The 27841-nt window shown below is 45.2% G+C and overlaps 1 protein-coding gene across 2 annotated transcripts in view; it reads left to right on the top strand.

The window, feature by feature from the left end:
- Window positions 1–27841, top strand: part of UBE3C (ubiquitin protein ligase E3C) — a 121675-nt gene that overhangs the window by 50090 nt on the left and 43744 nt on the right. For both annotated transcript variants that reach the window (XM_086685378.1, XM_025929779.2), the window contains 7 exons: window positions 4994–5080; window positions 10257–10414; window positions 10562–10794; window positions 19774–19878; window positions 22179–22266; window positions 23220–23317; window positions 24850–24982. In XM_086685378.1, coding sequence (XP_086541504.1) covers window positions 4994–5080; window positions 10257–10414; window positions 10562–10794; window positions 19774–19878; window positions 22179–22266; window positions 23220–23317; window positions 24850–24982 — 902 coding nt within the window. The remainder of the gene's footprint in view (window positions 1–4993; window positions 5081–10256; window positions 10415–10561; window positions 10795–19773; window positions 19879–22178; window positions 22267–23219; window positions 23318–24849; window positions 24983–27841) is intronic.

Genomic DNA, 27841 nt, shown 5'->3' with positions numbered 1-27841 from the left:
GCTGGACTCTGTCCAGAATGCCTCTTCCCTCCGTGCCTTATCTTTCCTGGCCGAATTGTCTGTTAGATTCATGCTAGGGTGATCATCTGTCAGAAGCCTTCTTGGGGCGTCTGGGGGGCTCAGTTGGTCAAGCATCCGACTCTTGATTTTGGCTCAGGTCGTGATCTTACAGTTCGTGAGTTTGAGCCCCACATCAGGCTTTGTGCTGACAGTCCAGAGCCTGCTTCAGATTCTCTTTCTCCCTCTCTCTTTCTCCCTCTCTCTCTCTGCCCCCCCCCCATGCTGTCTCTCTCTCAAAATGAATAAAATAAACCTTTTTTTAAAAAAAGAAGCCTTCCTGAGTTATTTAGTGAGATGTCACCTGTAACTCCAGCTTGCAGTGAAATTTTCATTTTAGGGTCGATACTTCTGGTAAAGTACTGATGTCAGGAGGTGGGCTTACAGTCCGGGTATGCAGACGGGCTAGTTCTTGGGGCTTAGCTCTCCTGTTCCGTGGATTTCTAAAACCTTTGAAATGAAGTTTTAAAGATGATGCCTTAGAGATCACAAAGGTTGATATTATAACTTGCCTGTGGTTTTCTTGTAAAGACATCAAATCCTAAGGCCTCCCAGATCAATTTTATTGCAACATGTGCTTGATTTTTCTTTCTTTCTTTTATATGTATATATATATATAAATTTTTTTAAACATTTTATTTATTTTTGAGAGAGCACAAGCAAGGAGGAGGGGCAGAGAGAGGGAGGAGACACAGAATGGGAAGCAGGCTCGAGGCTCTGAACTGTCAGCACAAAGCCCGATGTGTGGCTCAGATTCATGAACTGGGAGATCATGACGTGAGCTGAAGTCGGATGCTCCACTGACTGAGCCCCCCAGGTGCCCCTGTGCTTGATTTTTCTAAGAAAAACTAATAGAATGAGCCAGCTTAATTGTGTCTTATGTTATTAATGGTTGTGATGTAGCTAATTGTGTGCTCTGAAAATGCATGGCTGTTGCCTCATCAGTTTTCTGAGTGTGATAACACACTCCTTAGCTCTGATTCATAAGCTCATATATGTAATAATTTGAAATAGAATGATTCTGCACATGACTTCAGTGGAAAAAAATAACAGATTTGTGTTCTATTTTATAGTTTAGATTATGCTGTTCTTGTTTTTGTAAATACATTTTTATCATTTCTTTTGAAAATACTGAGGTTATCTCCCTACAGAGAAACAAATTTATTTTTTGCCTGTGACTTCATGCTTGCTTTTATTATCAGTGATATTTTCTGTACAATCAATACATTTAATTTGCTACTGATTCATGTTAAAATTTTCTGTTGTAAAAGTCAGATAAGATTTGTGAGCTTCTAAACATTTCAGCACATAATGATTTTATTATTAAATCTATTTTGAAGTCATGTATAGATTATAAAGAAATTGATAGTAGTTATTGTTAGACATATCTAGTTAATAAACTGGTGTTGATTTGGTCAAATTTAGCAGTGAGTGAGTTTTGAAACTTCTAAGAATTTTCTAGATTTTTATGAATGATAATTGATTCACAGGAAATACAAGTCAACTTGGCAAAAGCACACATGAAGGCTGTGTTGATCTTCTTGAGTGTATTTTTTAAGAGTGGTGTTAAGGAATGATAAGGAAAGCACCGAAGGTCATTAATGCTGTTTTCCCAGTTTTATTTTATTTTATTTTATTTTATTTTATTTTATTTTATTTTATTTTATTTATTGATGTTTGTTTATTTTTGAGAGAGAGATAGAGCAGGAACAGAGGAGGGGCAGAGAGAAGGAGACACAGAATCCGAAGCAGGCTCCAGGCTCTGAGCTGTCAGCACAGAGCCCGACGCGGGGCTCGAACCCACGAGCTGTGAGATCATGACCTGAGCCGAAGTCGGACGCCTAACGGACTTGAGACACCCAGGCGCCCCTTCCCCCATTTTAATGAGACTGTAGTATGAGGGAAAGTTCAGTCTGTTCAATTTTAGATAAAAGCACTTGTCAGGAAGAGCGGAATGGTCTGTGTAAACCTGTGTGGTCTTAGCACTGGAACGTTAATAGAGCTGCATGCCTGAAGCTTCTCTTGATTCTGAGTTTTCAGTTTGTGAAGAAAACTTTTTTGGCCAGTTGCCTCAAACTGAAATACGCCTTAAAACTTTTATAGTAATTAAGGAAATTTAGAATTTATCTTCAATCTTATATTTTCTCGGGGGTGAAACGTTACGTATGTATTTTAATACTACTCTTGTCAATAACGTGAGACTTTCAGCAGGAAAAGCACTACGTCTGTACCTGTGTCTGCAAGAGGCGAATGGACTCTGGGTGGTGACTTGTCATATTTCTTTTACCTGTGACACCTTTGTGTGCGGAGGAGGTGTCTGAGAATGCCTTTCCTGCCTGTGTGTGAGCTGGTGTCCCCCACCGTGTCCTCTTTAATAACTTAATAGTCCTGCAGACAACAGGCCTGAATTTATGACCTGGGTTGAAAATGTTGCCCTTTACTAATTAACTCATAGGTTTATCTCAGCTAAATAAAACTTCATGGGTAATTTGGAATATATCCCAGTTTACATAAAGAACATGTTACTTCCTTACCTTTTAGCAGTAAAGCCCCAAACTAAATAACCTTCAGTGATTTATAAAAATGTTTCTGTAAAATGTTTATTTATTTATTTTGAGAGAGCGCGAGAGAGTGTGAGCAGGGCGGGGGAATCCCAGGCAGGCTTCTCACTGTCAGCGAGGAGCCCTCACAACCATGAGATCATGCCCTGAGCTGGAATCAAGAGTCAGACGCCTAACTGACTGAGCCACCCAGGCACCTCTGTAATTTATAAACATGTTTAATAATCTGTTTTATTTTTGCCTACTGATTAATTTAGGTAATGCAGTTCTTTCAAAGTTAAATCTGAAATACAACGTTTGCTATGTGGCCATTAAAATGGTGTTTCAGAAGCATAGATCTTTTTGTGGAAAGATGGTAATGATAGTCGTAAGGGGGACTGCGCTGCCAGACGGTGTGCTGGGAGATGCCTTTCTGCTTGTGTGTGCACACCTCGTATCTGGAGATGTGTCCCAGGGTGTTAAGTCTGGGTGTCTGTGGGAAGATAGCAGGAAATGTTGCCAGTGCTCTTTGGCTGTGTCGTTGTGTTGCTCTTAAGAGAGAAGAGCAAAGGAGACACGAGATGAAAATACGGAATCTCTCGCATTTCTGACGTGCTTGAGTTTCAGTATTTATATTTAACACGATTTTAAGTAATCTTGTTGCTATCAGTAAAATTACACTAGATAATGTATTTTTGAAAGAACTAACAAGGCGAGCAAATATGACCTTCTAGAATTCTTCTATGCTGTAAGTTTGGGTTTTTTGTAGCTTTTTTCTCTCTTTGTTTTACATGTGGTTGTTTGGACATCCTTCATAGTCTGTGAAAGTCCGTAAAGGCAGGAAAGTCAACATTTAACACTCTTCACGTGTTAGGTGTGTGGTAAGCATTTTAAATATCTCAGAGATGGAGCAGGCACTATTTTTTTAAGCTTATTTATCTGTTTTGAGAGAGAGAGAGAGAATGAGCCAGGGAGGGGCGGGGGGGAGGGAGCACCCGGAGAGAGAGCTGTCTTCATTAGCGCAGAGCCCGACCTGGGGCTCGATCTCACAAATCGTGGGATCATGACCTGAGCTGAAATCAAGAGTCGGACGCTTAACCGACAGCCCCCCCCCCCCCCCCGGCGCCCCTCATTGTTCGTGGTCGTTTCTTATGAGGAGAAGTAGAAGTGGTCTCGGGGCCGCTGGGGCTTGTGGCCACACCCCTGAGGAGACCGAAGGGCCCTCTGTTACTCCGGAGTCTGGCACTGCTTCTTGCCACGAGCCGGCTTGACAAATTGGGGTCGGATTCCGGCTCGGAGGTGACTCAGTGTGAGCTTTGGCACCCCACCCAACAGGTGTAGGACTGGTGCTTGGTCCACAGGCACTTGAAACGTGGGGTTCTGCCCTCCTAGGAGCTTCATCTGCACGCTCTCCTTCCAGAATCCTCCCTAACGTGTCCTCTCATGCCGCTGACCATGTTTATGTTCCTTGGTTCTGCAAAAACCACCTTTGTTTTTGCCCTTCTATTTTCTTGTTCTGAGATGATTCTAAAGTAAGGTGACATTCCTTTCTTAAAACCCTGTTTTCCTACTATCCTAAACCATTTTTACTGTCATTTACTTCCACAAGTTTGAAATTTAATTTTTGACTCCTACACTTCTAAAACTGTTTTATGCAAGTTTTTTTCTGATTACAACACTGTAATGAGCAAGTATGTCCTATTACACACAGGCACTGGGCACCATGGAGTTAGAGTTCGGTAAGCCTCTGCCTTTATCCCCAAAGGTTTTTAGGCTTTTTAATCAAGTCGATATTATACGGGAGGGTTTTTAAAAAACCTTTAAAATATACTTTTATTTATTTTTGTTTGTTTACTTGTTTTGAGAGTGTGTGTGTGCGTGTGCACATGCAGGGGAAAGGCAGAGAGGGAGAGCCCCATGTGGGCCTTGATCCCATAAACCGTCAGATCATGACTTGAGCCGAAGTCAAGTCTGATGCTTAACCGACGGAGCCACCCAGGTGCCCCATTTGAATTTTGACATATTAGTTAACGTTAAAAAACATGTATTTATATGTTTGTTTCAAGAATGATGACTTAAAACGAGGCAGCGGTTTCAAAATGTTAAATATACGTTTGTAACACATGGTATTTGCTCTGAAGCAGCCCGTGTCCTTCTCTTGGTGCAGGACTGTTGCTCTGGAGCATGCACGTGGACCGATGGCGTCTGGGACTCACCAGTGACTCCCGGTCACACTCAGCAAGCAGCCCGGGGTGGGAAGCATGCTGTTTGTGGGTTAATACAGACATTTTCTGAATTGTACATTTATCTTTTGTTTATAGCTTTCTTTAATTTTGAAGAAATATATTGAATGAATATGCACTTATTCTCACTTTTTTACCCCCATTCCTTTTTAGGCTTCTCTACAGTTTAGCCTTTAATGCCAGGTTTCTGAGACACCTGTGGTTTCTCATATCTTCTATGACAACACGGACGATCACAGGGTATGTGCTGCGTGGACTTATAAATTGAGCTTAACTTGAAGCACGTGGGAAGTCGTGACCTAATAAAGATACCGTAAGATGGTATTTTAAAGTACTATTTTATGTAAGAAAAATTCTAGGTGGTCTCAATTTTATAAAAAGAAATTAATGCCTAATTTACAGTTATCTGTATACATTAAGCGGATGGCTTTATTTGAAAGTACATTTGTTTTTAAAATCCTAGTCATTTTTTTTCAACCACAGGCTTGATATTTCTTTGCTCCATATGACTTTCATATATTTTTGATAGTGAAAATATAGAGCTGAAGCAAATTTAACACCATTACAGACATTAAAACGTAAAATGTTAGAGAAGTTGCTTTTTGAAACTTTTGTTTGTGTAATTAGGTTTTTCTTTCTTTTTTTTTAATATGAAATTTATTGTCAAATTGGTTTCCATACAACACCCAGTGCTCATCCCACTAGGTGCCCTCCTCAATGCCCATCACCCACCCTCCCCTCCCTCCCACCCCCCATCAACCCTCAGTTTATCCTCAGTTTTTAAGAGTCTCTTATGGTTTAGCTCCCTCCCTCCCTAACTTCTTTTTTTCCTTCCCCTCCCCCATGATTTTTCTTATATGAATCGGCATGTAACTTAAGTTCTAGAATCTTTATTTTTTTATTTTTTATTTTTTTTTAATTTTTTCTTTCAACGTTTATTTATTTTTGGAACAGAGAGAGACAGAGCATGAACGGGAGAGGGGCAGAGAGAGAGGGAGACACAGAATCGGAAACAGGCTCCAGGGTCTGAGCCATCAGCCCCAGAGCCTGACGCGGGGCTCGAACTCACAGACCACGAGATCGTGGCCTGGCTGAAGTCGGACGCTTAACCGACTGCGCCACCCAGGCGCCCCCCTAGAATCTTTAATATACACGTTTTAATTGGATGTGTACTAAGCAGAGAATTTAATGTTCACACATCCTTCATGGTGAGCTGACGTAGCCTAGCGTCCCATCGAATCTCTCCTCCATCAGAAGTCCGCGCTAACCCCTCTCTGCCAACCCCTCTCTGCCGTAACAGCAAAAATGAAGCATGTGGCTCAGGCAACCAGAGACTGCACTTCCAGAATGCAGCTCACTGTGCTGGCAGTGACAGCGGCCTGCAGCCTGTCTGGCCTGTCTGACGAAGGACAGACACATCTCACCTTCAGGGCGAGAGTTTGGAAGGCATTGCCTTGGCATTGCCCGCCTCTCTCTGTCTCTCTCACCCCGCCCCGCCCCACCCTGCCCTTTCCCTTCCCTTCCCCTCCCTCCCTTCCCTTCCCCTCCCTCCCTTCCTTCGACAGGAAGTTGAAACAGTTTTTGGTGAGTGAGGATGAGGTGCCCAAAATGCAGACATGCACCGGGCTGGTCTGAGAGGTGTCAGGTGGTGACACACAGAGAAAGGACGACCACGTTTGCTGCCTTTGTCTCCCGGTCAGCTCCTGGGCAGCAGGAGACCGTATGCAAGGCATCTGTACAAGATAGTCTTACAATAAGAGGGGATGTCAGTTCGTTGATAGTTTTACTTTGAGTGACATACTTGGTTTTCTTCGTTTAATGTTACTGCATCTGGAGTGAGCAGAGGGAGCTTATAATGATCCCGCAGCAGCTGATGACACTCCTAGAGGTGACATGAACAGGGAGGAGCGGCCAAGATGGGAGAGAACCTTGGATGCCTTAGTGTCTAGAGAAATTCTTTTACATCCTTTCCTTCTCAGATAAAAATGTGGGGCTTTCATGTGTGTTTGGTTTCGTTTTTTGGTGCCTTTCAGCCACTTACGGCTGTGCCGGCCTTGGCACATGACAGGTTTGTTTAGCGCAAAAGATCAGGGATCGATGGGGCAGGAAGTGATCTTCGGGTTCCGAGTGTTTCAGCTTAGCGACCTGCCCCAGCCCACGCTGTGCCTGACGGCCGCCTGGGGTGCACAGTGTCTGGCTTGTAAGGAGGTGGGGTCATGGTGTGAAGGAAAATGAGGTGTTATTAATTATAGCAAACTGCTAATACTACTTTATAAGTTGGTGAATTTCACAAAAGTTTTAAAACTCATTTCTTAGAAGCCAGTTGGAGAATTTGGGTTTCATTTTCCATATTGAATTAAAGTCCCTCAAGAAACTTATGATGGGATATGTACTAGGATTGTGTTAATAATCTGTAAGTTTCTTGAATTTACCATTGGAGTAAAATTTAAAACTTAAATACCTGATTTTCCTGAAACTGGCATTGAGTTAGCTTGGAAATCGTTTCATAACAAGACTTCTGCTGGGACCTCTGAGTTCTAAGGGTCATGACGAGCGTGTGAAAACGTACATTTCTTTGTGACCCCCGAGTCTCGCCGGCCTGGGTTAGAAGCCCAGGAGTCTGTGACCTCACAGGCTCCTGGGTGATTGGGGTGCAGCTGACCCCAAATGACCACGTGGCTGGCTGGCTTGTCTTTGTCGTGAGACATCCCTTTACCATCGCGGGAGGGGCTTTGCCGGGTCACGGCCTGGGCGGTCGTTTCTCTGACCCCGAGGCTGGCGTGGTGCCTCGTTGTCTCTAACTCTGTGGGGACTGTTCTCATCATGAATTCTTGTCACACTGACACCAGTAGTAAGTAGTACTGACAGTAGTCTAAGTATTGCTCTTAAAACTCGCTTCAGGTGAGGGGCCTGGGTGGCTCAGTTGGTTGAGCGCCTCTCAATTTCGGCTCAGGTCATGACCTCATAGTTCACGGGATCGAGCCCCAAGTCAGGCTCTGCGCTGGCGGCATGAAGCTGGCTTGGGATTCTCTCTCTGTCTCCCTTTCTGCCCTTCCCCCGTGCATGTTCTCCCTCTCGCTCTCCTCAAAATGAATAAACTTAAAAAAATACTTTAGCATGCTCTACCGACTGAGCCAGCCAGGTGCTCCTTCCGTACCTTTTCTGTTAAGAAAACAACAACAATAAACCTTCCACCAAAGCCATAAAAAAAAAATATTAAAAAACCAACCTCATTTTAGGCAGGAAAGCATTCAGTAGAAACTTCTGTAGCAGAGAAACCTTGATCCAAGGAGGAGTGGTTGCTGCAGCCCGGGGTGGGAGCCTCGTCCAGAGGGCGTGTCCAGAGGGGAGGGGTCACCCGTGGCCCCAGCGATGCTCATGTGGCAGCCAGCTCTCCAAGTTCTGAACCAGTGTCTTTTCCATTACAGTAAATTATGGACTTTTTATTTGCACATAAGTCTTTGTGATTGACCTGTTTTTAGAGGAATACCTGAGTCAGTGTTTACGGCCAAAAGAATGGTCAGCGGAGAATCAAGAAACGTGTCTGCTGGAGGGGACCAGAGGCACACATCTGACCCTTCTTGCCAGCCACAGTTTCTGTCATTAAAATGAAGATGATTCATTCCTTTTGCTTACCTTATGGGGGTCAAGGAGAAAAAAGCAGCTCATGTTGAATAATCGCCCTCCTCTCCTTTAGGGAACGCGTGTCAGCATCTTACGTGTGCTGGCGCATACGTGCGTGACCGGTGGTGGCGATTAAGGGCGGGGACTGCTGACAGGCTAACAGCTGGAAGCTGGTGTCTCACTCTTCCAGGTTCAGGAAATACCTTCTCCACCTTGTAGCCCTGAACTCGACCTGTCCCGTGTCCCCCAAAACAGCATCTGCCCGTCACTGTCATCTGTTCTTTGGGGAGCTCTGCAAGGGAACCAAAAGATACAATCCATTTTTATTAGTACAACAAAACATGTGACGTTAAACTTTCTTCCTGCTGTACGTCAGCACGATTTTACTGTGTGAATGGCCCAGGACTAGGTTTGGGGGGCGGGGGGTCCCTGGGGAGGAGGAGGACTGGCCGGTTCAAAGGGCGCCCCCACGCCTCTTGTATCCTAACATAAAGAGCCTTTCTTTGTCATCTGGCTTTGGCCACGAGGTAGGGTGCTTGTACTCTGTCCTCACTGCGTTTTTATTTCGGACAGACCCCTTACATCCATCACTTCACCGAGCTGCTGTCCAGCGCTGTGGGTGCACACAGCAGGACGGCTCGCCCAGGCTGTGTTTCTTCTGCGGGACAGCAGAGCTCACGCTGCACATCTGGGTCCCTGTTCTCACGGCCCTGCTGGTGGCGGTGCTGTCCCCTGAAGTGGGCCCCGTGGACACCCTAACGCTCCAGGCCGCTCAGGCCAGCTCACCGGAGCCCCACTAGGAATAACAGTACATTTGCCTGGCCTTACCTTCTGCTTCGGGCTCTCACGTAACTTGGCAGTGGTGGGCAACCGGTTGGTAACTTGTGGCTCCTTATTCCTGGTCACAGTTCACCTGATTCACACCTGTGGTTTTGTGGAAATAAGTGTTCGAGTATAAATGTACGTGGATGAAGATGAGCCGCTGATCACGCACGACACCTGCCTGTTCAGGGTTGGCGGGACACGCTGAGGGGACCGTGGGGCTTGATAGACGTGGGAGTGCTTACACGTGACCCTCCGTTCCCTGGATGGTCAGCAGGACAAGGGGCCACATTTGACCGAGAGAGGACGGGACAGGTTCCAGGTGGCGGAAGTAAATGTATAGCTCTCAGCTCCTGGCCCGTGACAGAGACTCTGGGGCGCCCCGCAGACGGCCTTGCTTGAGATCAGCCCTCCTGGTACAAGCAGGGGCGCTGACGAGAGCTGGTGAGGGAACCTGCGGAGTGGAAACAAGGCCCAGCACAGAAGAGGGGGACCTTTATTCCTGAAGGTTCTGGTCAGGGTTCCATACTCGGCCGTTTTGAATGTTCCCAAATGTAAGTCACTGGGTAAATTTTTCACGAGACCAACTTGATTCTTTGTTAAATCCGTTAAGTAGAGAGGGGAGAAAGGGGACAGTTTTCAACATAGAAATGAAGTCTGTGTCTTTAACGGTGGCGTTACTTACTATGACCTCTCTCTGGGGACCGCTGGCTCGCTCGGTGACTGGATTCGTCCAGTTGATCACGGTGGCAGGAACATTAGTAAGGAGTGGTGGGTTGTGTCCTGCTTTTTAATTTGAGTTATTTACGAACCCATGTTGTCAGAAGGACTTGCCTTCCCTTGAAGTAGTTCAGCTGCTAATGGGAATGTTATTTTCCCTGATTCTGCTTCTCTGACGGCCTGTCTTAACTCATTCCCAAATGAAAACTGACCTTAAAGTCACTGTGGTTCTTTTTGCTCCCATTTCAAGGTCGATGGTGCCACTGCTCCAGGTGATATCTCGGGGCTCCCCTCTGTCTTTGGAAGACTCCAATCGAATCATCCCTCTCTTCTACCTGTTCAGCTCTTTGTTCAGTCACTCGCTAATTTCCATACATGACAGTGAGTTCTTCGGGGACCCCATAGAAGGTAAGAGTTTTGAGGAATCTGGGTTGTTTTGGCTTCACTGCCTGTCTGTTTTCGTAGATGATAGAAAAGTTTTAAACCTCTTAAGCCTCTCACTGTGTTGAGAAATGAGAAAAAACAAGTATGATAGAATATTGAACTGTTTCTCAGTTGTAGGTCAGAGACAATCGTCAATGATGCCTTTTACCCTAGAAGAGCTGATAATGTTGTCTCGCTGCCTTCGAGATGCGTGCCTAGGGATCATCAAGTTGGCTTATCCAGAAACCAAGCCAGAAGTTCGAGAAGAGTATATTACAGCATTTCAAAGTATTGGGGTTACGACTAATTCTGAAATGCAACAGTGTATACAAATGGAACAGAAGCGATGGATTCAGTTATTTAAGGTATAGAATATGCGGGTGTGTGTGTGTGTGTGTGTGTGTGTGTGTGTTTAGGAGGTCACACAATGTACAAACATGTCCTGACTTGATTCATTTCATAAAAACGGAAGGACAGGTTTGCATCCGGCATCGTTCTTAATTTGCAAAACTTTTTTAAATGAAGAAAATGCATTTTAATTTTGCTTTTGCCTTCTTTTAAAACCTTGTGTTTACATTGTTACATGCATCATTTATAAGTTGCTCTAAGTACTTTTAGTGACCGGATGAAGTATAAATAAAATTTTAAAATATTTTCATTTTCATATTTCACCAAAAGATCTCTTACAGATTTTTTTTTTTTAATCTCTTGAGAAATTGATTAAGAAAAGTGGGATAAGGGGCACCTGGGTGGCTCAGTCGGTTAAGCCTCTGACTTTGGCTCTGATCATGATCTCATGGTTCGTGAGTTCAAGCCCCACGTCGGGCTCTGTGCTGACACTTCAGAGCCTGGAGCCTGCTTCGGATTCCGTGTCTCCTCTCTCTGCCCCCTCCCCTGCTCACACTCTCTCTCTCTCTCAAAAATTAAAGAAAAAAACAGCAAAAAAAAACATTTAAAAAAAAAGGTGTGATAAAGTCTTTAGTGTAATGTAAGCTGCATGTAAATTATTTTAGGATATCTTCGTTTTCACCCATGCCCAAAGAGAAGTTACGGGTTGCCGTGGCTGGAATGCTGGCAGGAAATCCCCACCAGTGCGAGTATCACTGAGGATAGAAAAAAAGAAAAGATAAAGGGTGCTTGACTTGCCATGAAATTTCTGCAGCAAACACATCCAGTCAGCTAAAATCGCTCATTAAGGGAGTGGGAGCAGAAGACGTGCATTTTCCAAATTGAATGCTGGATTTACAGTCCGTGTGATACCCGCGACCCCTCGCGCACTAATGTGCGGCTCAAATCATCAGCTGTCCCTCCAGGTCTTTTATCACTGCTTTTGTCAAGCTATCTATTTAATTGAAAGAAGTTAATTGAATGAAAATGATCAACTAAGCTTGTATTAATATTGCTAATGGAACTTTCTTCTTGGCCATGTTTGGAGAAAGATGTCAAGCTAGACTTTCGGAAAGGCCCATTAACGCTCGCACTTAACCTGATGGGCTAATTAAGGACTGCTTATTCATCCGACGAGTGCACGATAGTCTCTATCCAGCCCATTGTGCCGGATTTTACAACACATTTCACTTAGGAGCATGAGCATTAGTAGCAGTGAGAGTAACTGATAATGTTTTGATTGCACTGAACACAGTACTAATGCATCATTGAATTTATAATTTGTGCAGATTGATGTAATATATGTTTGCACAATTTATTTTAATTACCTATCTCTGCATTCCCAAGTAAACTCTAAAGGTCACATGTTGAACCCTTAATATATCCATTCTTAAGGAGTGACAGTTTTGCAACTTTTCTAAGTTAAAAATAAGCTGTCTAACCCATTTAAAACTTACAATTCTTATGTAAACTTTTCCTGGATATGTGTATTATGGTGGCATATGTGTTTTTCTTTAAGTATTTAATTAAACTCTGGGATCTTTGTTAATAAAGCTTTCCATTATGTAGGATATCAGGTTTGTGTGCACTATCAGATAATCTCATTATTTTATAGCACCTATTGAGAACCTCATAATTTTCACATGGCAGGCTTATCTTTAGGACTTAGAAATCTCAGAATTTAATAATTCTGTATAAGATATTTCCCCCTGGCCTTGTTTTGCTTTAGCAGTAAATGAAAATTCTGTAGTGAATTTTTTCTTCTGCCTTAAAATGACTCATTACCACTTGATTAAGGATTGAAGTTTTTGGGAATTAGGGTGAAGGTTCACTTTTGTGGTACGGGATTGTTTTAGGTTTGAAATCGAGTGGTTACAAAGACCTGGGTTTAGAACAGAATTGTTTGAAAGACAGTTTTTTGAACAGGATTCCTGTTCTTTGGGGAAAAGAAACCTTCTTCATACTCTCTGCTGTTAAGCTGAGCCCCCCAAATAATGAAAAATCGAGGCATAGTTGTTGAGTAGAAAAGGGTTTTTTCCGTGTAAGAAAAAATTATCTTTAACATGAGATCAAAAGAATTACCTCCCAGTGGATACCGTGTCCTAGACGGTAGTCTCAGAGCTGTACATATATTAATTCTGCCAGGAAGATGCCATTATTGTCCCCATTTTACAGATGAGGCCGCATGGCCGCCGGTGAATAGAACCGGCATCCGAACCCGGCTGCTACTCTGCATCCCCCTCAGAAGACTACGAAAATAGAATGCTAGCATTTCATAGGTATTTTAGGGCCAAATTTGAATTGAAGAATTCAAGGTAGAAGCAACCAGAAAGGTAAAAGCATTTTGCCCACGATTTCCTGCCTTCCGCTGATGGTGACAGAATTGCAAATGATGAGGCCTGATTCCTCCGGCCGGCAGCCATTTTCATTTTTCAGTCTTACGATGGGCCTTTCAGACTGATTTCTGTGAGAGGCCCTGCTGGCTGGTCACAGAGCATAGAATTTTAAGTGGATAGAGTCATCTTTCTTTGTCACTCTAAGAATTGAGGTCAGTTGCTAGGCCCCGCATTGACACTGCTAAAACAGTTTATGCATTTATCAAATTTATAAACTCCTCTTGAGGCGTAATTTACAGGTCTAATTACTTGAGCCCTATCAGGAGATAGGAAGTCCTGTGTGATGCGGCTTCTGTGGGAGCTGTCGCCTACATAGGAGTCCCCTACCCGGAAGGTGGGGGCCTGGGGAGCAGGGAAGAGACTTCCGGAGCCTCTCTCGTCTGCACACCTCTGCGTGGAGAGACGGAGGTCTGTGTTGTGAGTGGTGTTCACTTTCTCGGTGGCTGGTTTTATTTTTCAGGCTCAAAAAGAATCGTTTAAGAAGTGAACATTAAAACAGCAGCAGTGCCCTAACGCGGCCCTAGCGTGCCGCCGTGAACTGTCACTGTTAGGCACGCGACGCACCTTTGTTCTTGCAGGGTAGTGTCACTTCCTTTCCGGTCTCTGAAGGTTTTTGTTTAGTTTCTGACTACTGAATAAAATGGGTGCTTTCAGAAGTAATTTTGTAGTGTTTTAGACATCCTGGAGAACCCGGTTGTCTTTAAAGATACACCAGTTTTCGCAGGTCGTAGCTAAAGGCTTTAGAAAACTTGGCTAACCTGACGTCAGTCCACAGCGGACGCTTCGTGACCTCGGGGCTGGGGCTCCGCTACCACCAGTTGTCTGAACACTATTATGGGAAGTAATAGAACATGAAAACCAGTTGTGTGTATTTCTGAAGGTTTACTTACATAATTTTTTTAGTTATTGAGCGTGTATTTAAGGTGTAGATCTAGCATGGGCAGACATGATATGGTGGACGAGAGCGAAACATACCAAATAAATACAGCGCTGTTGTATTTATAGCTGTTGAAGCCTGCTGAAAGTGTCAGTGGGGCTGGGCACACCTGGTTATTCCAGTACGTGTGTGTTTGTGTTCTGTTCTACTTCCTATTTCTTAACACGCTAGTAGTCAAGGATCTCCCGGGGAACAGTTAAAAACAATTGACTGGCTTTACCTCAAAGAATTGAATGAAAATCACTGTTGCTGGTACCTCTGCCCAGGCATTCATCAACAGAAGATTTTGGGGCACTTGGGTGGCTCAGTTGGTTAAGCATCAGACTTAACGCTTTCAGCTCAGTCGTGATCTCACAGTCTGTGAGTTCAAGCCCTGACGGCTCACTGACAACAAGGAGCCTGCTTGGGATTCTCTCTCCCCCTCTCTTTCTCTCTGCCCTCCTTACTCCCAAAATAAATAAACTTTAACAAAAAACAAAAAAAAAACCAGGAGATTTCAATATGCAGCCAGGGTTAAGAACCATAGGCCTCACTGTGTAAAGAAATCACTTGGGGCAGATATATATAACCTTTGATCTCATATAGCAAAAGTAGGCTTACTGTGACGTAGGTCCTGTGTATTTATTTTTATTATTTTTTTTAATGTTTATTTACTTTTGAAAGAGAGAGAGAGAGAGAGAGAGAGAGAGAGAGAGTGTGAGTGGGGGAGGGGCAGAGCGAGAGGGAGACACAGAATCCAAAGCAGGCTCCAGGCTCCGAGCTGTCAGCACAGAACCTGACGCGGGGCTCGAACCCATGAACCCATGACCTGAGCCGAAGTCGGACACTTAACTGAGCCACCCAGGCACCCCGAATGTTTATTCTTGAGAGAGAGAGAGAGAGTGTGTGAGTGACCATGAGTTGGGGAGGGGCAGAGAGAGAGGGAGACACAGAATCCGAAGCAGCTCCAGGCTCCGAGCTGTCAGCACAGAGCCTGACGTGGGGCTCAAACCCACGAACCGTGAGATCATGACCTGAGCCAAAGTCGAACACTTAACCGACTGAGCCACCCAGGCGCCCCTCTGATTGTTTTTAAGTTTATCTATTTTAGAGAGAGGGCGCACAGGATTGCACCAGAGGGGGAGGAGCAGAGAGAGAGAGAATCCTGAGCAGGCTCCACACCGTCAGTGCAAAGCCTGACATGGGCTCTATCCCCCAACTGTGAGATCGTGACCTGAGCCAAAATCAAGAGTCAGACGATCAACCCATTGAGACACTGGGCACCCCAACAAATTTTAGATTTAAGCAGGAACTAAGTTTTAGATTTAAGTCAGGGTGCCTGGGCGGCTCGGTTGGTTGAGCGTCCAGCTCTTGATGTCAGTCGGCTCAGGTCATGATCCTGCTGTTGTGAGATTGAGTCCCTCACTGGGCATGGAATCTGCTTAAGAGTCCCTCTCCCTCGCCCTGTGTCCTTTCCCCCATCACGCGCGTGTACGTGCACACGCTTTCTCTAAAAACTAAAAAAAATCTAAAATTCCTTCTGTTTTGGTACAGGCTTCTTTAGTGTGCATGTCTGTACCAGAAAATTTAATAAAATTAACTGAGAGCAAAACTGCCCTCTGATCTCAGCAGTGGCTGTTAATCCAGTTCGAAATCGGTGCCCCAGTTCGCCTTACCTTTCACAGTCTTTAGTCGATTTATGTAACTTTTTAATGGTCACCTCCACATTCCTTCCCGATACTAAATATTTGTACAGCAGTTGAGTTTGTGGCCCTGAAAATGCATGCGGGGAGCAGGAATGTGACCGGGGGTGATTTGACATCACAAATGGACCCCGTTAAGGTTTCGCGGTTTCTTAAAATTTGCATTTTTCTGTGAAACTTAGAAGAGACTAGTTTAAATGGAGGAAGTGTTTTTAGTTGAATTTAAAATATGGGATTTGACATTTCTAAAAAAGGATTTTGGGAATTGGTTCCGGGCTAGTATTACCAGATTTAGCAAATAAAAATGTGTCACCCAGTTAAATTTTAATGTCATGGCTTGTTTTAGATAAAACTAGGTCCTGTGCAGTATTTTGGATATACTTACATTTTTTTAAAAAGCAATATTTGGAGCATATTTATTCTAAAAAATTATTTGCTATTTACCTGAAATTAAAATTTAACAGGTGTCTTTATTTTTTCGGCTAAATCCTCTCCAAGATTCCTCTTCGAGGTTGGCCTGCCGTCAGCTCTGACCTGTAAGACCTGCTCTTTCACAGTGACTCCTTCTTGACATCTCGCCCTTTACAAGCCTCCTCAGGCCCCCATCACTTTGTGCCTCCCGCTTTCTCCTCCCTCCCTCTCTCTCCCTTTCCTTGTTTCTGAAAGAGGATCGATTATACCAGGACATGTATAAGTAATAAGCGATTACTGGGGTGCCTGGGGGGCTCCATCGGTTGAGCATCCGACTTCGGCTCAGGTCACGATCTCGCGGTTCGTGAGAGTCAGGCCCTGCGTGGGGCTCTGCACTGGTGGTGTGGAGCCTGCTTGAGAGTCTCTCTCTCTCTCTCTCTCTCTCTCTCTCTCTCTGCCCCTTCCCCACTTGCACTCTCTTTCTCAAAATAAATAAATAAACTTTAAAAAGAAGTAATATGTGATTGCTTCTTTTTTTATACTTAGGATGTGAAAATAAGACAGTGGCTGCCTGTATTGAAACTTTTTAGTGTTTAATTTCACAGTAATTTAAAAGAAGAAAGTAACTTATGGCATTAATTGCCTCATACATAGTTTCATGTCTGTGACCTGCAGAAAACAAATGTCCTCATGACCAGAGGTTGAAAGATGACTACCAGGAGGCAGATAGAAGGTTTTATTCTAGAGTGAGGCAACCCTGGCCCTGCCCCTCACGGGCCTGGGAGCAAGTCTCTCACCCTCAGGAAAGCTACGTTTCCTCAGCTGTGCAACGGGGAAGGTCAGTACAAGAGGATGCCACCTTTCAGTGGGGTGCCACACGTGAGCCATAAGTAAATGGGCGCAGTTAAAGAAATACATGAAACGTGTGTCAGAAAGCATGTCTTCTGCTAACAGTCGTGGTGTATCGTGTAAATTTCGGCCCAGTATCTGTTCAGTCTGAATTTACTTGAAATACTAATATAGCTGGTTATGAAAATGGAAAGGTATAAGCTGTGATATTTTTTAAAAATTTTGTTTATTTATTTATTTTGAGAGAGAGAGCAGAGGGGAGGCAGAGACAGAGACAGAGTCCCAAACAGGCTCCACGCTGTCAGCACGGAGCCCGATGCGGGGCTTGAACCCATGAGCATGAGATCACAACCTGAGCGGAAATCAACAGTCGGACCCTTAACCGACTGAGCCCCCCAGGCGCCCCAAGATGTGATAAACTTCAAAGAAAAAGATGGTGCTTCTGTCTGTGCTCTCGGAAGAGGGCACGTGCTTGTGTCGTGCTCTGCGTGCACTGACCCGTCGGTTGTCCCAGACAAGACCACACGTGTAGCGTAACTCATCGCCATCTGGTCTTTTCGTGCTCATAGAGTGTTGCATGTGCCTGACTTAAGCCCTGAGCAAGCATAAGAGAGTCAGGAGTGGGGGGTGACCGACGACAGGTTCAGGCTGACTCACCTAAGCTAATAACTGCTGATTCAGAAAGGATGTTACCATAGTGTTAGGATAGGCCTTCACCTGCCACAAGGGAGGTGGAAGAACAAACCGGGAAGAAATTCCGCCAGTCAGAAGGCTGTATTCTAGGTCTTGAGACATTTATGCTGATGTGGTTTTGTCTGTGCGGCCGAACTGCTCAACTACTAACTGTTGGCTCCATCCGTGGGCATCTCATCCAAGCCGTGTGTCCATATTATAGCCGTCTGAGGTGTCAGCCGAGGGCCCTTTCTCACCTGCTTTTGTTGGACACACGGAGTTTCTGGTATCCCTGGATGCCAGGGTTTGCACGTCATGAAAGAAGCATTTGTATTTCTGTGGTATATACATGCTGGGTTGTAAATTTTAAATTAAAGAAAAAAATTTTTTAATGTTTGTTTCTTTTTGAGAGAGAGACAGACGTGCACACACGGAGCATGAGCAGGGGACGCTGAGGGGGGTGGGGCAGAAAAGAGAGGGAGGGAGACACAATCCCAAGCAGGCTAAGAACGGTCAGCGTAGAGCCCAACGCGGGGCTCGAACCCACTAACCGTGAGATCGTGACCTGACCCGAAGTCGGATGCCTGACTGACTGAGCCATGCAGGCGCCCCTGAATTGTAAAATTTTAAAGAGAAATCTCTATTAACAGTTGAAATTATGCAGTCTTATTTGTCTTGTGGGTATATTTGGAAATTTATCATGTTATCCTAATTTTTTTCCTTACCCGAATTATATTTTATCCTAATTCCTTATCCAAATTGTATTTTACTTAATTAGAGGCCATGTGGACAGAGGCCTGGCTGACTTTTTCGGAAAACGTCATCATAGCCTTACTTTCACTACATAGTAGTTGTATGATCAAATCCTGGTTGTAAATTGGATTTACAATTTTATGTTGGTTTTATCTTGGCTTATTGCAAAGTCCATTTGTATTTAATAAAGAATGTCAGGTCTTATTTTTTATTTTTTATTCCCGCCGTCGGGTCTTTTTTAAATAGGCAGTGCCATTAGCTCTCTTACTCATATAGTCTAAAATTTATAATTAATTATTGATCCCAAGTCAGTCATTGAATGCCTACTAGGTTCGCGGGTCCTCAGCTGGCTTTTCTTCAGAGGCAGCTTCCTACGTAGCCAGAGAGGGACCAGAGCTCACTGCAGAAGCAGTACTGAAATGCAAAGTGTCAGCATGGGGGGGCTTTATGAGAGGAGTGGGGCCCAGTGTGTGTAGAATCATGGTGAGAAGCAGGCCTGACTCCAGAGACGTGTATAAGGGAAAGACAGGAATTGTTGGTCTTTTTTGGCAGATGTCAGAGGTCCGTGTAGGACTCCCCCCCACCCCACCCCCCCGCCCGTGCACTTGACAGAGCGTCTTTTAAGAAAAAATAAATGCTATTACTGTAGGAAAAAGTTTTACAGAATTGCCGTACTTGGAGATTTCTTACATTATAGCTCAAATGAGCTAATACATTTCCAAATTTGTGTTTCAAAACTCATTTGCTACCTCCTTTGTAGACAGCCTTTAACATGTTCCTGTTAATTTTTCTCTCTTCACTGGTACTTAACTAACCACTTTGTACTTGACTCATTCTTGAGGCGCCTGGGCGGCTCGGTCGGTTAAGCGTCCGACTCTTGATTTCGGCTCAGGTCGTGATCCCACGGTTCATGGGATCGAACCCCACTCGGCCTCTACACTGACCGCGTGGAGGCTGCTTGGGATCATCTCTCTCCCCCTCTCTCTGCCCCTCCCCTACTCTCTCTCTCTCTTTCTCTAAAAAATAAACATTTTTTAAAAATTGTATTATTTATCTTAAAAAAACACAGACTCATTCTTGGGGGTCACAGGATGAGGTACTCTCCTGTGGCCTGACTGGTGGTGGCCGAGGGGAGGCCCGGACGGCCCAGCCCACGCACTCACAGGCATACAGGGGGGCTGCCGTGTTGTTGCCTCTCTTGTGCGGTGGTCGTTACTGGGCTTGCTCACGTGACTCGGCCCTGCTCTCCCTCTGCAGGTTATCACCAGCCTTGTGAAGATGCTGAAGTCCAGAGACACCAGAAGAAATTTCTGTCCTCCAAGCCACTGGCTGTCAGAACAGGAAGATATTAAAGCAGATAAGGTTTATGGAAAGATCTTTTTAAATAGTTTTCATTAAACATTGTCTCAGCTTTTGTCTTTCGAGGGAGGATAAAGCCTTTTAAATTGGTTCATTTGGTTCATTTATTACTTAGTGTGTAACAAAATATTAATAGTAAACTTTTTTATTATTAACGCTTAGGTCACAAGATAGAATATATAGCAGTACCATCGACTTAAACATGCATCCTGAGTTTGTTATTAATCCTGATTTTCTCCTTTAACCACAAATTATATTGAAGCCTAGTGGTTCTTTGTTGGGGTTGCAAAAGATGTTGCTTTTATTGAAAGGTATTATAATTATTGACGCATATTTGGTACTTAGAGGAAATGGAGCATGTCCTTGATTTTCTAAAGGAACAGACAAATTTGAATGTTACTAAAATTACTAAAACCTAGGTCTAAAGTAGATTCAGTAGTATAATATATTTTCAGAAATTTAAGTAACATTAACAGACGTCTATGAACCGTTTTCGTTCTTGTTTGTCAGTGAAAGGCATGATTGTATTCATTTCAAAATCTCGGGGTGGAGGGTGTAGGAGAAACAGGACTGTAGAAGCATTAAAGGAAAGAAAACAGCAGGCGCCTGGGTGGCTCAGTCAGTTAAGCATCCGACTCGCTCTCAGCTCAGGTCTTGATCTTAGGGTCATGAGTTCAGGCCCCACATTGGGCTCCACTCGGGGCGTAGAGCCTACTTAAAAAGAAGAAGAAGGAGAAGGAGAAAGAAGAAGAAAACAGAGGTGCTTTATAACAGTTTCAGAAGCATTACTGTGTCTGCATGAATCTTGGAGCGTGTGGCGCCTAGCTGTGCCCACTGGTTAGGCTGCGAAACCACGGCCAACGCTATAGCAGATGGACATCTCCAAGGCCCGGGATGGGGCCTCCGAACAACATTTACCACCAAAAGGAAACAGCCTTTGGAACGATGGAGTGTCTTGTCACTGGAGAATGTGGGAACCACAGGAGGCCCCGGCCCTTCGGAACAGGTGTAATGGACTAAACGTCGAATATGCTTAAATCTGTGAGTTACGGGTGCCTGGCCGGCTCAGTCGGAAAAGCATGGGACTCTTGATCTCAGGGTTGTGGTTCCAAACCCCACATTGGGTGTAGAGATTACTCAAATAAATAAAACTTTTTCAAAAGTGTTCTAAACGTTAGAAAATGAAGAACGTGATTGGCCATCTTATAAGCAGAGGGACCACCTTATTATTTTGAGGACGGGTTCGGAAAAAAGTAATCATGCACTGAGTCTGCCTTTCCCTTACAAACTTCATGTATCTCAGCCTGAGTAGTGGTGATGTGAGACCCTTCTCGGTGTAGGGGTGGCTCATGATGCATGAAGAAGCCGCTTTTGACCTGGAGTCCCACAGTCTGCAGCTCTGATGAGTCAACGGTCTAGGCGGTGCCCTCGGGGTGCAGGCCACAAGGGGACCTGCTGATACCGGGCTGGAGACCCCAGCAGATGCGGGTCCAGTGATGAGGGTCCAGTGCCGGACGCCCCTCGCTGTGCCGCTGCTACCCCAGGAGACTCAGCTGTGGAAAAAACGTCAGCTGCGCCACACCGTGCCTGGTAGCGCAGCTGGTCCCTCTCTTGGCCTCATCGCTTTGTAACAACGGGTACCCAGACCTGCGGTCACCGGACACGTGCCTTGAGGAAAGGACACTCTGGCCAGAAACCGAACCTGGATGTGAGGAGCCCTCCTGATGCCGCTGCACATGTGTGTGGGAACCGGGCCAGAAGCCCGTGTTAGCCCCGAGGGGCCTCAGCTGGCAGCACAGCCCGGGGGGGGGGGGGGGGGGGGGGGAGGGGCCTGGGGGCCCCTGCCATCCAGCTGCTCTGACCTGGCCCGCTCAGGGCCGGGGGAGCCCACAGAGCGGCGAGGCTTCCAGAGTGCACACGACCCCAGCCTCGCTGGATACTCAGATTTTGTAATTATGAGATGCTGAATATTTAGTAGTAAGAAATTCATTCTTTAAGCGTGATACGTTTTCGTTTAGGAAGTGATCCCATGACCGTTTACTATATGCACCTGTTACACGGCATTAACCAGAAGCAGCAGAGAGTTCCCTGGGATGTGTTAGAAGCAGTTACACTGTCAAAGCGTGAAAGGGTAGCCAGCAGGGGAGAGAGGGGGGGACAAGGACATGGAAAGGACATGAGATCAAAGAGCAGGACCCGGCTGACACTCAGTATGTGTAAGGCACGATTTAGTTCACATGTGACAAGTTAAAGTTCGCGCCACAGCACAAGGATGTACTAAGCAAGCGTTGCCGGCTTCGCAGGTCACCCAGCTCTACGTTCCGGCTTCCAGACACGTGTGGAGGTACCGGCGGATGGGGAGGATCGGCCCCCTGCAGTCGAGCCTGGACGGTGAGTTCTCTGTGGCCTTGCAGGCCTCCTTTCCGTTCAGGGTTATGGACTTCCATTCCATACCGGGAAGTTCACTCTTTTCAGTGTACTGTTCTGTGATTTTTGATAAACATAGGCCACCGTGATCAATCATAGAGAAAAGGCTCATCGTTCCGGAAATTACCTCGTGTTCCTTTGTACTTAGCCCTCGCCCCGGCTCCTTGCCCCAGCCCCTGCCCCTGGGAACCACTGATTTGTTTCTGTCCTGGTAGCTTTGCCTTTTCCAGAACGTCTTTAAATGGAACCATGTAGTGTGTAGCCTTGTGCGTCTGGGAGGGAAGGGTCCAAGCAGACCTCAAGGACATGGTGGGTTCTGCTCTCCACCACCGCAATCAAGTGTATGTCGCAGAACAAGTCAAATGAATTTTTTGGTTTTCCAGCGTATGTAAAGGTTAAGAGCGCCGTCGCATTACGTCTAAAGAAACGACAAATGTACCTTCATTAGAAGAAACTTTTAGGGGCGCCTGGGTGGCTCGGTCAGTTGAGCATCTCACTCTTGGTTTTGGCTCAGGTCATGATCCACGCCTGCCTCGGGCTCCATGCTGAGTGTGCAGCCTGCTTGGGATTCTCTCCCTGCCCTCCCTCACTTGCACTCTCACGCTCTCTATCATATTAAAAAAATACACTTTTTGGAAATGATGCTATCATCTGAGTCGTTTCAGTGACTGAGAATCACGGATCACAGATGACCGTAACAAATGTAATTATGAAAAAGTTAGAAATGTTGCAAGAATTACCGAAATGTGACACGAGGACACGAAGTGTGCAAGTGCTCCTGGAAATGGTGCCCACGGAGGCGCCGGGCACGGGGTCGGCACCCACCTTCTGTTCGTGGCACACAGTGTCTGCCAGGTGCCGCAGGGTGGGGTGTGTCTGTGCCCGTAACTCCACAAAGCCTTTAAAATGTGTTGCAGTGGGTTTGGAGTCCCCACCGCTGTCTGTCTCTGAGGAAAGACAACTCGCCATCCTGACAGAATTGCCCTTTGTGGTTCCATTTGAGGAGCGAGTCAAGGTAAGTGGCTTGGTGTCTTTATAGACCGCGTGTGTGGCACAGTCACTTAGCACCATTTCAGCGTTGCACTAACACCAGCCAGAACGTCTCTGAGGGTGTGTGGTGCCCAGCTGATTCTGTGCTTCTTATTTTCCTCATCAGGTGATAATAGCTGAGCGCGATTTATACAAGCATAGTCCAGGGGCGCCTGGGTGGCTCAGTCAGTTATTAGCGTCTGACTCTTCGTTTCGGCTCGGGTCATGATCTCACGGTGGGGTCGAGCCCCCAAGTCAGGGCGGAGCCTGCGTGGGATTCTTTCTGCCCCGCCCCCACTCGCGTGCATCCCGGCGCTTTCTCTCTCAAAATAAACTTTTGCTTTGCTTTGCTTTTTTTTTTTTTTTTTAGAAAGCATAGTCCAACCAAGTACCTCTTTATATAGACTTGAAAGATTTTCTCCTTAGTTGTACCTAGAGTTCAGAGGCCTGTCACACCATCGTCGTCTTACGGGAGGATGAGGTCCTTTGTCTACTGAATTTTGTATTGGTTTTGAAAATGCATATTTTTTGAAAAGATACGCTTCTGTACATTATGTTGAAGTTATTTATCACAAATACTAGTTTATAAAAGAGACTTGGATAGTCAACTTCTTGCCTGGTCATTTTTGACTAATGTACAAAACTTTGTATTTATCTGTTTTGAGATTTTAAAATGTTTTGTTTGTATTCATCAACTTAGCAAATTTCTAAAAACTACCAGGCTTTTTTTTTTTTAAGTTTACTTAGTTAGAAAGAGAGTGAGCTGGGGAGGGGCAGAGAGAGAGAGAATCCTAAGCAGGCTCCATACTGACAGCATGGAGCCCAGTGTGGGGCTCGAACTCATGAATTGTGAGATCATGACCTGAGCTGAATTCCAGAGTTGGACGCTTAACGGACCGAGCTACCCAGGCACCCCTACCAGGCTCTATTCTTAAGTAATGGATTCAAGAGGGTAATTTTAGTCTTGCCCACTCTTTATAGGATGAGCAAAAGATTGAATTTCTTTTAAAGCTGTTGGTGTTTCTTTATTAAGACACACACACACACACACACACACACACACACACACACACACACAGAGGCACAAATGCAACATGATATTACATAGTTCCTGAGCTCCCTCTACTGGATTTTTAGCATCAAAAAAAAAATCAGTTGAGTTTTATTGTTAGGGAGATATTCCTACTAGTGATACACAGCTTTACAAAGAAAGATATTCGTTCTTTTTCTGTCACCTGGGTTTTTCTAAAGGGTTTGTAAAAGAAAATACTGACAATACTACAGCATGGGACTTTAAAAATTTGTTGTAAGATGGGGAAGAGGAGCAAGGTTACAAATACACAAATATCTCATGTCTACTGATAAGGCCGAAAGTCCATATTTGATACCTTGGCTTTTAAAATTTGTTTCTGAATTCACGGAGATAGAAGACTGAAGATTTATGTAGCAGTTTTTTGTTGCTTATGTTTATAACAAAGTCTCATTTCAGATAACCTGACAGCTTCCTCTGTTTGTTAGATCTTTCAAAGGTTGATTTATGCAGATAAGCAAGAGGTGCAAGGAGACGGTCCGTTTCTGGATGGAATTAACGTCACTATAAGAAGAAATTATATTTATGAAGATGCTTATGACAAACTTTCCCCAGAAAATGGTATGTATAATTCTGTCTGTGTGTATGCGTGCGGCAGGGGGAGTCTGAGGGATTCTTTTAGAAAAAGGTCCTCACTAAAACCTTGGTGTCCGTCGTCTTGTTCTGTAATGAGTTTTAACAGTGAAATGTAGTATGCCGGGTCTGTAGATGTGTATTATCAAATAACATTCCAAAGACTGACAGATAATTATTGCAACAGGAGACTTTTTCAAATAGTGATTTCTGTTTTTAAGGCAAAAAAAAAAAACCCTCCACTCCACCTGCAGATGCCTGTTTCTAAAATTTAGTTGACGACCTAGAATTCTGAAAATGTTGGTGGGCGCCGTTTACGTTCTGTATTATGTGTGTGTTATAAACTCTAAGCCTTGTTTAACGTGCCAGAATAAACTCGGTGCAGTGCAGATTTCTTTATAAAAGGACGTGGGCTTCAGTGTCAGTGCTAGTAGAGAAAGACTGGAGAGATTTCTCCCGTAACAGCACTTTGGATCGCGCGTAGAGGTCAGTGACACGTTTTGTCTCCTGTGAGTATCTGACACCCAGCATTAAGTGTTGTATTACTAGTTTACATGTTCATAGTTTTTCCTTCAAGAGTATGGGATCCCTGTTAACTGCATTAAATCAGGGCTAGATCGGTACAGGGAGCTCGCAGCGGAAGGTGGCAGGCAGGGTCGGGATCACGGCTGCAGGAGATGGGAGGTCGTCAGAAGTGAAGTAACAGTCGCCTCTCCGAGGGGAGCAAAACCTCGATTCAAGTGATTTTTTTCTTAAAGAGCTGATTTTGTTACGCTGTGGAATAACGGCGGACGGCCAGCGTCAGTCACCGGTCCCTTCTCTTCCAGGTTTTGTGTGTGAGGGTTTGATGTTCACATAATGTGGTTTTCTCACCTAACCTGTGCCGTAGCCCTCTGAAGGCGGACCGCCGCTGTCCCAGCTCACTGCCAGCCAGCATGGTTCGTTTGTAAGTTTTACGTGCGAACGGGGCAAAATCCAGAACTCTGACTCAAACGCAACACACTTTTGAGAAAAACTGGACCTCCACCTGGGGGCTCCTCGGTCCCCGCGAATCGGCGGTAGTAGCCGTGGTGTGTCTGCCACTTGGCCGGGGCGCTCGCGCTGCGGCCCGGAGTCCTTGTCCTCTGTCCGGCTCAAGTCACGGGTGCTCAGTAGATGTTTGCTGAATTTGCGATTGAACCTGGGGAAAACTCGAGAGACGAAATGATAATTTGCCAGCCACTAAGACTGTGGGTGAGAGCAGAAGTGAGGCACGGTCGGTGCTGCAGGGTGTCGGGAAGGGGAGGCCTGCCCGCGTGGCCGGTCCCGCGCAGCCGCTTGGGCGCTCGTTCTCGCAGGCTTGCGTCCTGCACGTGCTGCAGGTGGGGTGCCTCCAAATGTGGTCGGCGGCGACTTTAAACTAGCTTTAAAACTATTCATGTAGAGGGTTTTTAAAGACATCACTGTCCAGTTAGAACAAACTGCAAATTTCCTAATAAACCCTGAAGCTTAAAGTTGTTCAAAAGTTGACCCTACTCTGCCTCCCGAGGTGTGTTCTGATACTTGCACTGAGTTCAAGGGATGTGGAAAAACCTTCCCATAATGCTTGGTCATAATGCTTTAGATCTCTGCAGATGCTCTGAGTCAGGCCTTCTTGACAGGAGTTTTCAAACCATGGCTTAAAATTGGTATCTCACCAGCGAGAGGAGTAAAATTAACTGTCATCTCCGAATGTTTCATTTACTTAGGGGAAGTTGGTGGGAAGTGCTTTGTTGATTGATCATCTATGTATAATCGGTTAATGTGATTACCCCGTGTATCTAGTCGTTAAAGCAAATCCTTCCTTCACCAATGCTCGGCATCTGTCATCTCGGAACAGGTTTCTCAAGTGTGGGCGTCAGCTGGTAGGGGGAGAGCTGGCTGCTGGGGCTCCGGCCTGGGCGGTGGGCGGTCCTGGAGAGCCCTCCCATGGCGGTGCTGCCGCCATGGGGGCGGGGGGGGGGGGTGCCGCAGAGCCGTGATCACCTTCACTCTCAGGGTTGCTGTCACTCTGGGCATGATGGCTCTTCTGGGATGAGAGCCCCCCAGAGCTGGCTCTGGACTGAGCTGTGCTCGCTCCGAGAGCCTTTGTGTGTTCGCTGGTTTTGAGGTGTTTGTTTACTGGGCAGGATTTACTACACTGTTTTCCTGAAGGGGGAATGGTAATAGAGTAAAATCAAAGGAACATTTTACTTAGTTTTTTCCCCCCACTAAAACCTTAGCGTATAAGTAGAGATTTTAAAATTCATCCTTAGAAACAAGTAGTGTCAAGATATTTCGAAGGCTGGATTTGATTCTGAAATTATATTATGTTTTTTTTATTACTTTTTTTTTTTACATATCACTGTTTACAGAAATGAGCTTCAGGGAACCACAGAATCTCAATTCTAGCCAAAGTAGAGAGGCGACTTCCGATGGCCCACTGAGTCTCCAAGCAATCATGACACACCCCCTGCCCACCATGAGACTGTTGAAGGGGGGCCGTGGCCAAGTGTCTCCCGCCTGTAACATTTGTACGCTTAGAGTTTTTACAAAATCTGCTGCTGACTGCTGTTAGTCGGTTTGAAAAACATTATATATGACAAATGCTTACAGTTCATCCTTAAAATTGGGCGTTAAAAAGGAATCTGTAAAGGTGAAAAATACCCAACTATTTTTGTGTTGCACGTACAATTATCTGCTTAGATTTCTTTTGGCATTTTACGTAGATCTTGAGATTGAACATACTTTGTAATCCTATTGATCAAAATAGATGTTGGGGTGCCTGGGTGGCTCCATCAATTAAGTGTCCGACTTCAGCCCAGGTCATGATCTCCTGGTCCGTGAGTT

This window comes from Puma concolor, chromosome A2 (genome assembly GCF_028749965.1).
Source record: "Puma concolor isolate L17-30 chromosome A2, mPumCon1.1.hap2, whole genome shotgun sequence".
Taxonomy (NCBI): Eukaryota; Metazoa; Chordata; class Mammalia; order Carnivora; family Felidae; genus Puma; species Puma concolor.
The sequence above is the reverse complement of the archived record's forward strand: the minus strand, read 5'-3'. Positions and strand labels throughout refer to the sequence as shown.